Source organism: Aphis gossypii, chromosome 1 (genome assembly GCF_020184175.1).
Source record: "Aphis gossypii isolate Hap1 chromosome 1, ASM2018417v2, whole genome shotgun sequence".
NCBI lineage: Eukaryota > Metazoa > Arthropoda > Insecta > Hemiptera > Aphididae > Aphis > Aphis gossypii.
Window position 1 is genome coordinate 6,374,735 of NC_065530.1, and position 20,015 is coordinate 6,394,749.

Below are 20,015 nucleotides of genomic sequence, written 5' to 3' on the forward strand. Positions count from 1 at the left end.
AAATTACAGTTGTGGAGGAAGCTGGATCGCTGATGGAAGCGATCTATCTTTTTTATACCTATCTCTTCTTGCCTCTTAACGTTATAACATGGAAATGGTTGTAGCAAAAATTGGATGTATTAATATATTCGTTGTGCGTATAAATTATAAAGCCATTTAACACATGTGTGTGTATACAATTACCGCATTGAAACAACTACGTGACTAGTCTGGGAGTGTGGCAGTATAGTATAAATACAAAACAATTAAATTAAAAGAAATACAAGTCTATAGTGTATGAGTACACGTATGTGGTTTTTATCGATATCGCAATGATTACTTTTAATTTTCATCTTGAAAGGTATATTTTGTGAATTAATAAAAATAAAATTTATAATACACGTTGTATTTATTTTAAGTTAAAAAGTCTGTTTTGTATCAAATCATTGGTATTGTATTATTACTATATTATTATAAATATTTACATTGCTTTCATAAGCTATTATTAGTAACATGGGTTATTGGCACACATAATCCACTAAAATGATACATTTCCTTTTTCTGCCAAAATTAAAAAAAGAATTTTTGAATCACTATAAAACTAACTTATGAGGAACTTTGTATTCAATTTTCAATGCAAGTTTCCTCACCACCTTAACCACATTATGAAAATCGATATTATATCAACTTTAATGTTGCATGAGGTATTGCATGTATGGCGCGTTTTTTTTTAATGTGGTTTCCCCAAGTATAAACTTTAGGCCTAATCCACATAGAGGATAATGGTGAATTAACCGGACAGCTATAATAAGTGAAATTGTTACGATTTATCGTGTTATGCATATTTTAAGCTAATATGATAAAGATTAAAATATATTTTTGAATTAATGAAAAAGTATCTCTTGTGTGACCGAAAATCTCCCATTATCCTCATTAGCAGTGCTGAATTCAAGACGTATATAATATTAATAGCGATCTAATAAACGGAAATCGTTGTTGTCCAATTTGATTAAATATTAACAATTTATAAAAACTTACTCCACTATTAAAAAAATTATATATTAACATTGTTAAATAATTTCGTTCATATTGTTAAGTTTTTGTCTACTGAATTCAATACTGGTATATGACTACTATATGTGTACACATAATATAGCTATATTATGATATATAATTAATATAATTAATACGTATAAATTAATATTATAATACTATAGTTATACTACTAAAACGGGTTGTTTTAAATTAAATAAGGTTATTAAAATTATTTCAAATATTACACAGATAAATTAAACTTACATGATATTATCAATTATATTTTAATAATTGTGTAATAGAAAAGTAACATATTTTTCACGTATCATCAATATTCCATTATAAATCTAAAATCTTGCTTGTGTTTCTTGAATATCAATGTATCAATGATAAAAAATAAAATTAAACAAATCAACTGATTCTATACCTATAATGATGTGGATAATATTAGAAAACGCAGATAGGAATAGGTACTCATCTGATTAGGAAGCATTCTTGAAAAATTATACACTAAAAATAAAAGTTGTAAATTGGAATAAAAACATTTAACATTAAAGATAATTTTTATAAAACTGAACTAATTAAAAAAAAACTAATAGTTTACTTAGAATGAAAACAATTAACAGATAAATTATTTATTATTATTTATTAAGTATAAAAATAATATAAACCATGAAATTGTATTCAAATAACTTTATTGACTGACGATAAAAATTATAAAAAAACAATAGGTTTAAATATTATTATAATATACCTATATATTATTCTAATAAGCCAGCATAAAGTATTATGATTTAACTGATCAATACTTTCTAGCCAACATACTCGTGGTATTATAATATGCTCCGGAACAGTACTTTTTTACGTTGAGGTGATTGGCTGAAACGTGATTTACTTTAATATTATTGTATAGGACCTATAATACAACCTATACCTATATTATAGGTACTCGTAAAGCAATACAATAAAACAATATTGTTGGCGTATTTATTTGTTGGAAAAGGAAATGTTTCAAATTTGGTGGTAAAATATCTATCTAGTAAATATTTAGTATTAGATGTGAAATATCATGCATTTTAAATTTAAATCAAATTAAAAATATTAATTTATTTTTACTCGTCCATCACTTGTTTAAATTAAATGAAATATTATTCTTGGCATAGCATTATCATAGTAATAAAAATCAACTTACGCGTATGTTCTAATGTTACAATTTTTTTATAAATAAGTAGTTAGATTGTAATAAATTCATATCTTATATGCAATAAATATAAATGAATTACTATTTATACAACGAGATAGCTAAATTTATTTTGTCTCTATCTAAACGAAATTGGATTTTATACTTTATACAACAATATACCTACAAATCCCTAAGGCCCGAGTAACATTTTACCGTAATAGATTATATAGACGGACCTATATATGGTTGGTAGATACGTTTGTATAGATATATGTATTGATTTTATTGATATATTATACAATTCACAAACAATAAACATTATCTAAACGCTCCGGAGGTTTTTTTTATATATATATTATATACATTTTACAACAAGCATTAAGTACGAGTATTCAAACAATTCAGTTGGTTTTTTAAGCACTTACAACCATATACATTTTATACTAAATAAAAATAAAAACACCAAGTAACAAGTAACGTTAAGACGATATTTTAAACTCCTCTTTGAATGTTCGTGTGATAGATTTCCTCTATAATTATATTTATATATTAAGTATAATAAACCTATCAATTATCATTGTATGATTATATTTTAATCTATCACCACCCTGCCTTCATTCATGTTGACAACAAATAAACAAATTCTACTACATAGAAATGGTAAAATATCTCCATTCTTTGTATACATTGCTTCTAATCGGACTAATCGGATAAGTAAAACGTTAGTATTTTCATTTTTCATACTCGATCACTCAAATGACTTGAGAACATTTGTAGCAACAATACAGAACAAAAATATGATTTAAATTTTCAAGTTGTATGATGATAAATTGAATTATTCAATTAAATACGAAATTACATAATATAACAATAAATTACTCCACCCATGGTAAATTAATCATCTTATACAAGTAATACATTTATTTAGAAATGTAGGATTTGTTGTGGTTAAGAAAACATTTATTGGACAAATATCTAGTTTATTATTTTTAGGGAAATTTTTTGAACTTCATTTGTCTTTAAGAAGATTAATTAGAAATCACTGTATTTTATTTTGTTATTTGATTAGAATAGTTTTGTTCTACTAAATTCAACAATTTTTATTATAATTGACTTAAGTAGGGATTTTACGTCTTTAAAATATTTTCAATATTAGGTACCTATGTTTATATAGACTTTTACAAGACTTTAAATTTTGTTCATTGTGGCTTAAATAGTTAAATGATTTATGTCGTATATTATATACTTTGTATTAATCATTTGTTATAAGGTTATGTATATACTATATACCTAGTCAAACACTTTTAATTTGTATGCTTTCTTGGCAAATCTTCTCTACAATTTAAATAATTTTCACCCAAAATCAATAATTGTCAACTACTATAAGTTTAGGTCATTTAGGACCAGTTACATACAGTTAGTTTAGTGTGATATGAATATTACGAGTACTATTACTATAGGTATTGATAAATATAAATACATATTATAAACAAACATTTACACAAATTTCGTGATCCAATAGACTTCATTACAACTTGAACAATTTGCCCCTACCTGAGTGAAAAATCTAGGTATCTTCTTTGTTTTATCCTTTAAATTCTATTCACATATAGTTTATAATATAACTAGTAAATAAATGCGTATACCGAGTGATATTCGTCTCAAGAGGACACCACATCCGCATGTGTTGTCTCTGTCTTAAACACGCGTACCATAGTTGAAAACTGTTGTGCTCGGGATGAATTTACTTCCTTGATATTTATATCAGAATAACCAACATTTTAAATTGCATTGGGAAGAATAGGAAGAACTTTATCTGTGTCATAGCTTTTTATTTTATTTTATTTTTCGATTATATGAATACAATTAAAGTTATAGGTTTGCGGATTTTAGGTTTTTTTCCATTTAATTATTGTAAATTATTGATTACAACTATCAAAAAAATTAAAAACTAAGACATAGAAAAAAATCTTCCTATAATGTAATTTATAATTTTTGCAATTCTGTTATAAATATCGAGGGAGTAAAGTTATTTAGCGCAATACAGTTTTAACTACCTATGTTACAGGTGTATAAGACAGAGATAACACATATGGGTGGGGTGTCCTTTCACAGTTAACTCTAATTCTTTTAGTCTTATGCTTCTTTAATTTATAATATGTCAGTTTAATATAATATATTAGAATATGAAGTAGCAGTCTATAGTCAAAATGTACATAGTCCGATATTAGATGTTATATTAATCGTGTATAATATAGATTCGTCCGTTATTGTGGTTTTTCAATGTACTCATAGAGTGCATATTTTAATGTACAGTATATAGTATTTACCAACTAACAAGAAGTTTAGAGGAAATTTCAATTAAAATTTTTAGTGGGACAACATCCAATAACTATATTTATTTTTGCTTCTGTCTATAAATGATAAATTTAATTTTACACTTAAGTACATCATCGATTAGACTTATACGTAATTTTAATTTATTTAATTTCATCATTTTGAACATACGATGGTTTTATTTTTTCGCATTTGTTAATTATACTTTTTTATTATATAGTTCTTATGTTTATATAACAATCAGAATGAGTGCTATTCAACGAAAAAAAAGTGCAACCTGACCTTACCCATAATATTCATTGATCGCGTAGGTTCGTGACAGACTGGATTTACCAACTTATTTTGTATATATTATTATTATGCTGCAGACATGCATTTCGTTTCTGCTGGCCGTCGACAGTTTAATATAGTATATTATTATATAGCTTTAACTGCTTGTATTATCATACTACTCAAACGTTAACCCGTCGTGGGGGGGGGGTGGTTCGTGGAGGTAAAGTTCTATCCAGTTAAGTGCCAGTGGAGCTCGTGGGCGTTCGGGGGAGTGTCAACGGTTTTTGGCTCAGCAAACTCGCGCGCTTTTCGGCGTCGAGCAGCTGATCGCCGCACGCGACCTTACAATATAATATATTATTACGACGGATTGTGTGCACCGAGGGTCATGCTTGTCGTGTTTTTTTGGTTTCGGTAATGCCATCATCGCGCATTAATCGCGTAAATATTATTTATACACACACTCCATTCGGGCAGGCGGCCTTAGGTCGCGCTCGAAGTCGTATTTATAGGGCGCTGCGCGTATACCACGTGCGCTCGGTCGTTCGAGTAGGTCGCTCAGCCGTCGCCTAGCAGGGTGCCGAGAGCACCGAGATCACGCGCCCTGTATGCACGCTCGCGCACGCGGTCGCCGGCGGCCACCGTCGCACTCACACACGCACACACTCACACACACTCGCTCGGGCGCGTGGCCGTTTTCGCCGATGGCGAGTTATAATAAAATCGGGGGACGGACGTGTCCTTCTCCACCGCGCTCGCCGTCACCACCTCCTCCGAGACTCGATCCCTGCCGCCGCCGCCGCCGACGACGACACGTCGGCCGCTCTACAGCGTTACAGGCTGCCGCGAACGTTTTACACGAGGGGACGCGCGCGCCGCTCACACATCGCATCAGTAGCGTGCCCACTCGCCGGCAAGACATATTATCATCATCATCATCATCATCATCATCATCGTTGAAATAATATAGGTACGCGTGCACGCACCGCGCGCCGCACCAAATCACGCTGCCGCCGCCGCCGTTGCCGGTACGGTTCGCACGCGCGCGCGCGCCCTCTCACACGCTCGCACACGCACACTTGCACACCCCGTACAAGCACGCGGCGCGCCGCGGAATAATGCCAAATGGCCAAATCGCCGGCTGCGACGCCGTCGTCGAACGCACCGCCGTCGCCGCTGTCACCGCCGACCGTCACCGTCGCCGCGGCCGCATCGCGCTGCACATCACCGTCGTCGGCTCCGGCGACGCGCCGCCGCCAGCAGCGGCCTGCAGAGTGGACGGCCGCATCGCCGGCGGTGTCTCCGTCTTCCGGCACCGACGGCGGCAGCACGAGCAGCGGCAGCGGCAGTGGAACCGGCGGTGGCCGCGGACAGTCGTACCACTACGATGGCGACACGGAGATTACGCTCAAGAGCATCGAACAGACGCTGTTGCCCCTCGTCAAACAGGTACGTGCCACGCTTACGATATATATGATAATAATACATAGTAGGTATATTATGATATGACCGTCGTCCGTCGGTGTCGTGCGATTTGCGATACCGCGAATATCCGTATCACACCGTCCCCGCAGTGGCCGGCCGGCGTAATAACTGACCGCGCCGCTGTGTTTCTAAGTTTATTTCGTTCCCGCGCCGCCGCACTGGATATATATGAACACATGTGTGTATCGTATATACATATACATTCGTGTATGTGTTACATGCGTATTTGGGCGCGGAGCGGCTTACTGCAGAGGTCCACGTGTAAAAATCCGAAGTGTACTTGATACAGTTTTCTATACGGCGGTGGCCGCCGCCGCGGCGTGTGTAAGTAAACAGCTCCGGTTCTGAAACCAAAATAGAACGCCAGGTGTGACCCACATTACGCGCCCGGCGTTACGATGACGACGACGACGACGACGATAATAGGTAATAATTGTGTGCATTAAGCCGCGTGACCTTTTTCGCGCCGTACACTTAACTGGCTTCCGTTTGTAAGCGCGTATCACCACTGTTCGCACACCGAAAACGACGACGCCAAAGTCGCAGAGCCTTTGTAGCGAGTGAAACAGAGATAATAAAAGACGTACGGCGGTGGTCGGGAAACAGCGATGCGTATCGCCGTCGGAACGTTCCCCGAAGGGTCCTATACGGTTTGAGGTTAACCGTGTCCTGGCGAAAGATACGCGGCCGCCGACGCTGCCGCCGCCGGTGGCATGTACCGACGGTGACGACGACGGTGGCGTTGTCGGTGGCAGCGACGGCGGCGGTGGAGGTGACGGCGTCGGAGGAGACGGTGTGCAGGTCGGTGGTGTCGGCGGCGGTGGGTTTTTATTGATTGTCGGCGGCGGCGGGTTCGGCGTCGTCGTTCGCGCGCGTTGCGCGCACGCACCACCGCCGAGCGCGCGCTCGCGCCCGCGCAATTATACACGCGCGCACGCACAAACGCACCGGACGAGCAGCAGCCAGCACAAGCACCAGCAGCCAGCACAAGCACCAGCACCAGCAGATCGCCGCCGGACGCCGCCGACGCCGCCGTCGCTGCCGCAGCCGCCGCCGCCGCCGCTGCCGTCGCCCCCCCTCGAAACTTACACACACACACACACACATACATACACACACACACACACATACACACATACACATACACACATATACATACATACAGCGGTAAAGATATTTTATATTATTAATTTGATAAAATAAAATATATAAAAATAATTATTTAAAATAAAAACAAATTCGCACCGCACACACAAATTTCTATATATTATGACCAATGCTGCAGTTTTTTCGTACGAGTTATTTTTTTTTAAAAAATTTTTTTTAAATAATGATCTAATTTAATAGATTGTGCGCGGTTTCACCGAATAATATATTATTATAATAATAATCGTATACATATATTATTATTGTTCTCGTTGTTATATCACCATCATCATCATCATCATCATCGTTGTTATTACTATTATTGTTACCATTGCTTCGTTATAATATCTTCGTCGTAAGTTTCGCATCGTATCGTATACGACGGGTCTTACGCGTCGTTTTCGTCGTCATCGTCGTCGAGATCCTTCCCCGGTTTTCCCGTCGTTTCCTCGGACCTGCTGCAGTGCGAGTCCTGCTGTGCGCCGCACGCGCGGGCGGAATCGACAGTGCAGAACACCCGGCACACACCCTGCACACGCCGACCGACGGACACGCCGTGACATGGCTCTTCTGCTTGGCGACCACTGCGGTAGACAGCAGGTAAGCAGCCGCCACGCACGTACCACGCGGTCATATATCGCGCAGCCTCTGTACAATGTCGTCCGGTGTACACGATTTCTTGGTGTTGGTGGGAGTGGAAGAAGGAAAGTTTTATGGGTAGAGGTCGGAGCTTTTTTTTTGGTGGAAGGGGGGGGGGGTCATTTTGGAGAGTGTGTTCCAGATGAGGTAGTGGCGCGGGTGGGACCGGGTCGGTATATAAACCTCTCCGGATAGCGCGTCGATAGTCGGCGACGGACAGAGTCAATGGCCAAGTTAAATACTCCGCGCGCGCCCGTACCGCTTCCGAATCATGTCCCGAAAGATTTGACTTATATATTGACGAGCGCGCACACACACTGTAGTGGCCAGAGTTTTCCGGCTACTTCACGCACATATATAACTAAATGTAGATACTAAAGTTGGAGAAAGAAAAAACAAATTCGAGTTGTTAAAATTTTGTAAAACGGAGAATAGAGATATTGAAAACCGATCAAGTGTATTATTGCATTTGAAGGTGTTTTTAATTTATTTTATTCGGGGTACCGAGATATCGAGGTTTCAGTTTCAGTGATTTTGACTATATTATATGTATATCTTTTTTCAGTTAATATTATATATAGACCTAGGTCGGAACATAATAACGTTATACACTGTGTTATTGACATTGTATTATTCTCTGCGAAGTTCGCATTTTTGATGTTGCCCATTTTTTACGTTATAATGGATATTATCCAATCCTGCTTTTTTATCCTTTGACGTTCTCAATACTCTAATACAAAAATGTTAGCATAAAAGCTCGTTAAATTTTTTTTAAATGTTCTCTATCAAAAATGTTTAACCTAATCATGGTTATGATAATTATTGTAATTGAAATGTGGTAATAACAACCATTATTAATCAACTTATTGTTTAAAGTTAACTTACTTAGTTTCCTTAAACGTATTCAACGTAGAATCTTCAGAACTTGAATTTTTTCAAAGCAATAGATATACTTTAGTACTTTACACCTAAAAATGCTTTAGTTATCAGGTAAAAATGTCTTTCGGTGGAAGGACACTGTCGTATTAATCTTCACCCCCTACTGAATGAGCAAAAATTTTATATTAGGGTAATGTCCAGTGGTTTTTTTCATCTTTTCATTTGAATTTTGAAATGACCGTGATTGAGTTACACTCATTATTATGAAAATATTTGTAGCACGACGTATAGATAGATATTATATAATCATAACAATAATAATAATTTGTTGTATCGAAAATTCGTTATCAATTGGACGGTGAATCGTTTTTTTTTCGATTATTCCGACCAAAGGATATATTTTGATTGTACCTCTGGGACCCTTAGTACGAGTTTTTTTCTTTAAATAGCAAAAGATTGTAGGCGGGTTCGTTTCATTTAAACATTTCTGCGGGTACGGGGCACGGCCCACACAATGAATGTCGGAATAAAAACGTCATTCATCAAAAATTTCAACATTTACTATCGGTCGGAGAACTAATAGCGTTGTTTGAAAAGTTTTTGTTCCTATATTATACTGTTCAGTGTTTGGCCATTTGGGCTAATGTGGCGAGTCGACCTTAAAAAGTTTTTCACGGGGTTACTGACTTTTTAATACTGACCAAACACAATGTTGCTATGATAAAATTAATCAAAGAAAATATTATTTGAGGAAAATTAAAAATTACCAATAATATTTTACTTAAGGTGATTCTGTATCGTAAGATACGTTTGATTCGTTGGATATACATATACCTACATTTGGAAAATCATGATGGTCACAATAATGCAATTGTATTTGTAGTTTTGTAGATAATTATTAAATAATTGGAGACAATTTTAATTTATAGTTTCGACTAAGTAAGAAGTAAAGATAATTTATATGATTACGTTATAAACAACCATTAAAATGATTTTTTTTTTGTAATGACTTATGAACGTAGATTGTAAAATTAATATTATGAAATGATATATTTCCGAGCTTTTATTAAAAATTTAAAACTAATACGATTAAGGTGATATTGTAATATCGTTATAGGTTATTATTTTAATCACTTGTGCGTTAAGTATCTATAATTTAAATCGTACTTGTAATATTTTATTTGATCTTGATTTTGAATATCACTTAATAAATGGTAAATATGTAGTGCAGTTAAGCTTATTTATTAATTTCGAATAGTTATTTTTTCCCTATTTTTCTTCAGACAATTTTAATGATGTCTGACACTTGGCGACAAAGTTAGTCAACTCGGTTTGATTAATCGTTTTCAGTTTGTATTTATATAAGGATGAACGCGGTACGACTTGACCTCTGGTCATTTCATATCCAGCTGCGTAACGTTCAATCTACGTTTATAATGTGTCAAAACATTCGTTTAATCGAAAAGATTTATGCACAGTGCGCCGTGGTCAACGAGTTGAAACGAGATCGCCTAGGAGTCATGTGTTTATTAAGTTGTCTATCACTGCAAAATGTTCGACTTCATATTATTATTATTGTCGAGTTATTTCAACTAGGTAGGTACTGCAACAGTCTTTGTCTGCGTTTTGTACGGAGTTTAGATGTATTAACGTCAAACTAATACGATTAAATTGGATTTTCATGAAAACCACTCAAGTTCACGTGAAATACGGCCAAGTTTCGTGAACACCCTACACCTACCTACCCACCGATCATCATTTTTGAGACACATTAGAGGCCGGCAGTTAGGTATATTATTGTATATAATCAATTGCGTATCAACGTAGTATTTTGTTTTTGCACACTAATGATTTTTTTTCTGTTAATAAACTAAACAAAACAATCTGGAAAAAATAAAAATAAAAAATTACTTGTAGTATTGCTTAAGATAACGTTTCGTTTAATTTGAAATTTACTTGAATACCTACACGCCGTGTTAGAAGTGCTTATACTATGTTTACCTATATACTTCACGTGGGTATAGATACGATACCAACAATATTACGACAATGCTTTTGTTTACCTCAACCGTGTTAATTTTTACGCGTGTTTAATGTCTCGTACATTTCATAAAACGTTTATGCATAACGCATGTACCTAATGTAGTCAAAATAAAATACTTTTTTCGTGGTAACGTAAAATACATTTTGGAATATATTATAGGTATTACTATTAAATACGATTATTGGTTTCCAAAATGGTGAAATACGATATACTGGAATTAAAAAGAACTCAATTTCAATAATAATAAAAAAGAGATTTCATAACAAACAACTCAACCTCCCCCTTCTACTCCACCAATCAAATAGATGATCAAATATTTGATGATGACTGCAAAATATAACAAAAATACAAAATATAAGAACTAATTTACCACAAATGGTAAAAACTGTGAAGAAGTAATTATTTCAAAACTGAAGGTATTAGCACATCCGAGCCTCTTCCAAATCGTGTCAACGCATCTATATATTAGAGATTTATAGCGGCCTTGTTAAATTCTATAACCGAACCACAATTTAAAACGCGAAATAACAAACATTATTACCATTGCCTATTTTAAGCCCGTACAAGAAATATTATTCATTTTACATAAATTGTTAAATTGTTTTGTACATGTTTATGTATAATATAATAGGTATCTAATAACTCAAATAAGTTTAATATGTAAACCGAGAAAACGTGACCGCATCATATAGGTGATTTAAAATGTATACAAAGAACCACGTTGTATAGTTGGCGCGATGAATTTTAAACATCCGTATATAAGAAACATGTATGCATATGCATTTTACTGACGAAGTAGTATTTTTTTTTTTATCTCAATTTCGACATCGGTGCATCAATAATGTATACGCTTCAGACAGTTTACGTCTGAAACACTTTTTTTTCTCGTTAAGTGGAACTTGTGTTCAATATATATATAGCTATACAAGTTCGTATAGAGCGATACGGGGGGAAAAATACCAATATACTTTCACATTTTAAAGTACTTCCAACATGTGTGGTGGAAATAATGTTTATGCTGACAGGATTTTGCCTGGAAAAAAGTACTATTTTTCGACCAACGTAGCTTGACGGTCAGACCTTTCAGGTTATGCGCTGAAATTCAACTCAGAATAAGGTTGCCTCGGGAACGGCAGTTTTTTTTTCCGTTGCGTGTTACTTAAAAAAATTAAACGTTTTTAACTCCATGGGGCTAAATCAATGATCGGAATTTTTTATAATATATATTTCCATTTGACTAATAGCACTAGGTTTATTAAACCCTCGACAAATTTACACGAACACACTACGCGTACAAATTATAATATGCACATCAATGTATTATGTAACTGGCACGTCTTGCTAGTTGTTAATATTCGTAGTCAGTTTCAATGTACGAACGCTAAAAGTCAACGGTAATTGTTGACGTACAGTAAAAACTAAAAAGTTAGCAAACGTTGACAAATTGTTTAAAAGTATATTTTTTTATGTCTATAATAATTAATATATGTCATGTAAAGTAGTTATGGATGCTATTAGTTGTAAAGCGATTTCATTGAATAAGTAGGTAATAATATACCGTATACATTATAGACTATGTTCAACAAAAGCCATTAGAACTAACAAAACATATTTTAATTTTTCTTATTTTTTTTTAATGAAAAATATTCACTAAATCGTTGCGAAAAAAAATGTAATAGTTTATTAATATCATAAGGGCATAAGTATTGTATTTTTTTTTATCTGCTTCTGAAAAAATAAATAAAACTTTGTATTATCTAGTAAAGAGCAGATTACCGTGAAAAAATATAAAAAAACAGCGTTTCGTTTAAAGATGATTCAAACAATATAGCGATGTTTTGAATAATTAAAACTCTGTTTGGTTCTTTTAAATCAGAATACATTAAACTGATTAATCAATTTATTATGATAAAGCTAATGAAAGGTTTGGTATTTATTCACGAAACACCCACTGTAGCTGACGGTGGCGTACCTACTCAGAACTTTTGCTAAGGTGTATATGAAAATATATACATATATATATATATAATATATATATATTATGTTTGTATAGTAAAAAAAGGGAGATGCCCCCCTTTCCATTTGTATTAACTTTTGTTGGGCATGCTACTGATATAACTGGATGTTATTAACTCACGAATTAAATTGCAATGAAAATATATAAATAGATATCACGATGTTTTGTGTATTTGATATTGGCGCAGTAAAGTCTGAACGAATCATTTTGTTAAGTACCAAAAAATAAAGTTTATAGATATTATTGTGAAAAATCTATCTCCAGCTCTAGTGACATTCCCTGCAGTGTCGAATAAAATTATTGTTAGTAATGTTACCTAGTATACCTACATATTCCTGTAAATATGGTGATTTATGTCCTATGTATCATTGTATACATTATACATAAGTATAGTATATAAATTTTTTTTTAAATATTTGCAATTGTTTAGAATTCGCCTATTATACATTTTAAAAAAGCAACGAATTTAATATGGCATTCAATATTAAGTGATAATGTGGTGCGAACAATTTTCACGCTTTAACACATTTCTGACAAACACAAGAGATGGCAAATCAAATTAACCATCTCAACCATCTCATATAGCTTAAATAGATAATCACACGAATAAATGATTGGAATGGATGTATATTTTATTCAGTAGATCGATAATACGGTTTATAATGAAGACAATTTCAGTGCATTTCATATTTTTTTGTACCTATGCTTTATTTTCTTTCTTTCTTTCTTTTTTTTTGTTGTCTTTCACGAGGAATGAAATTTGAATAAACAGAAATCGAGAGAGCAAATATAAAATACATAGTAAAGAATTTAGGGATGAGATATCTATGGATAATTTTCAATAAAGATATCGGATGCATGTGATTGTGAAGTACGGCGTATATTATATTATTTATAGCAATTATAAAAGTCAATTAATTTGTAAAATATAATAAAGAAGGCTATAAATTTAAAATGCATTTGCATGATTTTTTTGTTACATCGTATGATAAAATGGATTCGGCCAAAATTTGTTTTGACTCATAGTTTAAATATCAAATTTTATTTTGCATATTTTTGCATATTTTATGGTTTAGAGCATATAAATGCATGTTTTTAATGATTTTTTTCGTAATATTTTTTTTGTATAAATGCTTTTTTTTCATATTATTAGGTAATTAATATAATATAAATTTATATTAATGGTTCAAAACCACGATTCACGAGTGATTTGTTAAGGAAAAAGAAGATTGGCGAATATATAATAAAGGCATAATAAGCAACTAAAATAATATAATCACCAAGACAAAAGTTTCTTCTCTTATACTAAAATCGGTGGTTTTGTTAAAGTCCTCGTGTTTGATAGTTTAACGCGGAAAAATAGACGCCAAAAATACATTAGCTATTGTTACGAGTGTGCGTGCAAATTGTACTTTTATGAAATAGGTACGGAAAATTGTATAATAAATCAACTATGCGTCAGTAAACAATTTCCAGGGTACTCTGAAAAGTTGTTGATAATCAAAGATGTTTTGTCATTAGCTGATATTAGTACTTATATAACGGCTTCCGCTTCGAGCGTGACGGACAAGGACTAAAACTTTGCTGTTATAAAATTAAACGTATCAACGCACCACCGAGGCATTGATGGTATAATAATAAATAATTTAATTTCAAGAAATGTAGAGACTCTTATTATATTATACTCGCGAGTAATTATATTAATTCCGTGTTGTGTTGGTAGCCGGTAGGTATACATTATTATGATGTCAATAATTTATGTTTATCAGAGGACACAAACGTGTTGCGGTGTGTAGGTGTATTAATTATTGTGTGCTAGGATTTTCCTAAGAAATTTTTAAATTATTTATTTATTTATTCTGGGCACGTTTTGTACTGTACAATCACCGCGGTGATTATATTATAATATTTGACTGCTGCAACATTCTCATACGCACCTATAAGCCAATTTTTTTTGGAATCACTTGTGTCCCCTATAATATTGATTAAAAAAAATGTGGGGTGTAACTTTCATATCTTCTAATATAATATAGTAATGGATATACAAACACAAATTATTAATTACATGAATAACCTCATTCACATTTAATTATTATTTTGTATCAATTAAACAATCAGAGTAGTTGATAGATACATAGCTTATGTATATAAATATATAGTGTATACTGTACATGTAGGTAATAAAATATTATATTTAGGGTCACATTTTGTATGATATATATCATATATAGTTATATAATTTTCTTATATTCTTTTATTATAACTTAAAGTTGTCTGTGTTTGTACTATCTGGCATCTAGAGTGCTTAAAAATTGTATGAATAGTATCTAAATTTTGTTTTGTATTCATTTATTTTATTTTTTATTAAAAAACTAGATAAGTTTTTAGGTAGGTATATTTGTCATTAATTATTGATTTATTGTTTTCCTTAATATTATAAAATCATACTGAAAAAAAAAACATTAGAACATCTTTAAATAGGTAATACAATACTATATAGACATTTCAAACAAGTTCCGCTATATATAGTCGAAAACAAATACGAAAACCCTAATATAGTAATATATTATATTGAACCACTCTACTCAATGCATTAATGCCGTCAATATTTGTGTTAACAATTCAATATTTCATGTTTTTGTTTAATATTTCAGACATGCAGACTTAAAATTAAAAATTAAAAATATATATATATATATATATATACTCAATAATAATTAGTGGGTTCAATTTTGAAATAAATAAAAATGGCATTTGCTCAGTATTTACTTGATAAGGATTTGATTTTGGGGTGACTAAAAACAGTTTGAAGTGTGGACAGAAAGAGTCTAAGTCTACAAGGTCTTTTGTCCTATTTGCACCATGTCGTTTTCACTACTACGTATACTCGCACATTCTATACTAAGGACATTGTAACGATGGCAGTACTTATAGAAAAATGTAAACTAAGAAGACATCCGCATGTGTTTTATCCGTTTTACAAACGTTTGACTAAATATCAAATTTGTGTTTAACAGTTCCAATTTTATGAACATCAAGTTTTAAATTATAATAAATAATAATATTGTGAATTGACCTATTGGCAATCATACTTATTTAAAAGCGAGGAGATTATCTGTATTTTCTCACGGAGTTTCTACGATATTTTTATCTAAAACAGTAGTATTTTACATACATATAGTTAGTTTAAAAATTTAAATATGGTAAAAAACTCATAAAAATATACATAAATAATGTTCTTAGGTACTTTTATGTTTGATGATAAGTTAATTCTTTCTTTTATTAAAGGTTATTACGCAAACTTGGAACTGTTGAACACAAATTTGATAGGTACTCATGTTCTACATTTGTAAGACAGAGAGAATAGTCAATAACACATGCGGGTGTAACGTCCTCTTAAGTCCGTGTTATAATGTATACAATTTTTGGTCGCCTGCGGCATTGTTATCGTTCAAAGCAATGGGTACCTATTCGGAAAGAGGCGTGTTGTAGACGTGTAGTAATTTGCATTCCTTATACCTTCCTTTTATGCCGCGAATATTGTTGTTGTTTAAGACTTTCGAGGATGACACCGCATGGTGTATAATGTAATAATAGTATGGTGTTCACTGTTCAAGAATAGTATCATTTATACGTGGACTTTTGATAATATTATAATACACGTTTTCTGTTGAACATTTTTAATGGAGATAATATGGCTCACAGCCCACGGGTAGAGATCATATTATGTGTTACTGAAAGAAAAAAATCCGTAGATAAGAGGTATCTATTTCATGGTATTGATAAAATACTTATATATATATAACGAAATACGAGATATTGTCATTCAGTTCATTATTGCTATACACCCCTAAAAATAAAACTAATTGGCGTTTTCGTTTGACTAATATGCGTAGTACAGCGAGCAGGATTTAGTGATGCGAAAGGACATTATTTCTCCTGTAATAAAGATACTTGAGAAACTCCATACGGCCACTTAAACATCTAGTTTCATATTACGTAACGCGATGAGTAAAAAAAAATGCAAGTGACTATTTTATCGAACTTTTAATAATTTATGGATTTATATTAAACTTTTTATATAATATTATCATTATATGAAATCATCGGATAAAGCTAATAATAGTACCTAAATTTAAAAGAAAACAATTTATATAGTATTATCCATTATGTATAAACATTGGTAGGTAAATAAATAATAATAATATATACCGTATTTTGATTCAACATAAAAATAAACAAATGTATGAATACAAAATATATTTTCTTTGAGAATAATTGATTTTAAACAAATTTAAATACTAGCAATATGATTTAATTTTTTAGATTTTTTCCTCAATACTTTTTTATGGGAAATAATACATAGGCATGGAAAAGCAGTTTATTTTATCAAACATTGTTATTCAATTATATTAGTCACTAACAAGTTGATGGTTATAGTTTTTACTAGCACATAAAATGTTGTATTAAATAATATAATTATACATAATATATACTTACCATAATGTGCAGTTTATAAATGAAAAATAAGTTCATGATAATTGAATGGCACATAATAATAATACATATTAACGAATAATAATAATGCAATAATTCATTGTAATTTAGTTTCAAATTTCGAACGCAGGATCGCGTGATGACATATTATTAGTATTAAGGTAATCATATATTATTTAATATAAATGATACATGAGTTGTATGTTGAGAAATAAAAACGTAGTTGTGAACTCAGTTCTTTAATTTTAACATGAAGTGGTTGTGCGTAAATCATAAATCGTACATAATATATATAGGAAGCACAAAAGTAGTCATTATTCAGCATTATAAAAATCAGCAGGTATTTAAATAACACTGTACATCCTTGTATCCATTACGCCATATAGCTTATAAAATCAATAATAGTAAAATAGTTTATTATTATTCGTATGGCTTTCAGCTTTAGTTAACAATTGTATTGCCATAACCGACTTCATAAATCATTACATTTTAATATTTTAATTCAAAAATAAATGTTTATACGATTATCCTGTTTCGATATGGATTTATGCGAGCGTCATTCGTTTGGGTGAATCACCCTAAATTAACCCGACAAGAGAATGTATTGATTGAGAGCGAAAGTAGCTGATTGTCAGGGCGCATTTATAAACGAATGAATAATATTTGTAATGAAAATAAATGCATGTGCCATGTGTAGAAGTCTTGAACTTATGAATCCTTAACTGAATGTAACCGAAGTGTACGTATACTTATCTTGCAAAGATGCTTATCAAATTGTTTTATAATATTTATTTCATATTTTTAACCTTACCAGTTAAAGTTAACTGAGAGTCTTATAAATGAGAAGAATAATATCCATATAAATTTCATCTACATGATGTATATAAGCTCGTACAAACGATGTAGCCCTCAAAGGATATGTTATTTTGGGCTATTCGCCCAAATGAAAATCAACCATTATTCATTAATACAATATTCAGAATAACTAGCTTAAAAATAACTTACCGCCTTTTCTTATAAGGAAATTAATTTACTTTTTATAAAGATGTACATAATATATAATGTATATATATATATAAGTATAAACTATAAATTAAATAATAAATTGTATAACTTAATTAGTTTTTTTTTATGTTTTATCTGCTTTAGATTATATTATTAATATTTTTACTTTCTACTTTATTAGCTTATTTGTTATTAGAAATTTGTGTGAAATGTAGTTTTTAAAAACGTCTTAAAGTTTTTATATTTATTTTTATTATTCATACTATAGATATTTTTTTAATATTTGAATATATAATAAATGCATATGAAATTTCTATTAATGTTTTGGTTGTGTGCAATTTAAATTTAAACTAAATAAACCTTCATTATTTTGCTTTGAAGTGACATTTATAGGTGTTTATTTCAAATACTTACAGCAAATATTACATCTAAAATATTTAACAATGCATAATATACCATTCTAAACCATTGGTTTTTATTGAAAATAGTATAGAACACCTGTTGGTTCAAATTTCTACATTTTATATTAAAATGGTACTTAAATTTATTTGATTTTTAAACAGTCAGTAAGTTAATTATTTATTGTCATATGTGCACTTTATAAAATCTAAATTTTTGTCTAATTCTGCTTGTCACATGCATTTATTTTGTATAAATATTTTACACAATTTTATTATTTTTTTCACTCTAAAAACGTCTTTTCATTATTTAAATGCTTATGCGTATCTATATTTATTTTAATTTGAGTCTTTATTATTACATTCTGATTCATTGAAAAAGCACCAAGAATCAACTATAGTTCAACAAACTACAATGTACGATTAGTTCACATTTTTAAACTTGGCGAGTTCCCATATAGATTTTCCTGTAATATACTTATACGTTTACTTTTTCGTGTCCTAATTTCAAGTTGGTACGTTCCTTCATTACTTGGACAGTAGTCCCATTAGACACGTTCATACTTACCTATTAAATTGTTTGCGGTCGATGAAATTATCTTAAAATTAAACGCTTATTTTTTGGGAATGTTTAATTACAGTTAATCCATTTGGCAAACAACTATTGTATTTTCTCATAACACTGTTTGAAACACTATAGACAGTAAATATTATAATTCTAAAAAAATATATATACATTCATCAACTATTTCTTTATATCAAGTCAATAAATTTAAGTTTTTTTTTTCTATAAGTAATTATTATTTTTTTTATTTATACCTACCTATTGACATTATCATTATTGATTTTATAACGTTCTGATATTTTACATTACAAAACTGATACCTAATAAATTGTTATTGGATTAAATATAATTATTCTCCCGCCAAATAGACTAAGTTTGTGTTTACTGTATTAAGTATACCTTATTCGCATAAAATGCACTGTTATTTTGTCGGTACCTAAATGCGAAAAGGTTTTTAACTGTTCATTAGTTTTATGTGATAATAAGAGTTATAAAACTTAAATGAAAAATAAAATACATCTAATATATTTTGT

General features: G+C 31.8%; 1 protein-coding gene across 2 annotated transcripts in view; it reads left to right on the forward strand.

Annotated features, from left to right (window-relative positions):
- The first annotated feature begins 5,725 nt into the window (after positions 1-5,725).
- LOC114128705 (alpha-catulin) overlaps positions 5,726-20,015 on the forward strand; it is a 44,763-nt gene continuing 30,473 nt past the window's right edge. Inside the window, exon 1 of one of the 2 annotated variants that reach the window (XM_050210939.1) lies at positions 5,726-6,256. In XM_050210939.1, the coding sequence (XP_050066896.1) occupies positions 5,933-6,256 (324 nt within the window). In that variant the 5' untranslated portion in view covers positions 5,726-5,932. Of the gene's footprint in view, positions 6,257-6,468; positions 8,039-20,015 lie in introns of those variants that run through there. The other variant, XM_027993278.2, reaches the window with a different exon arrangement.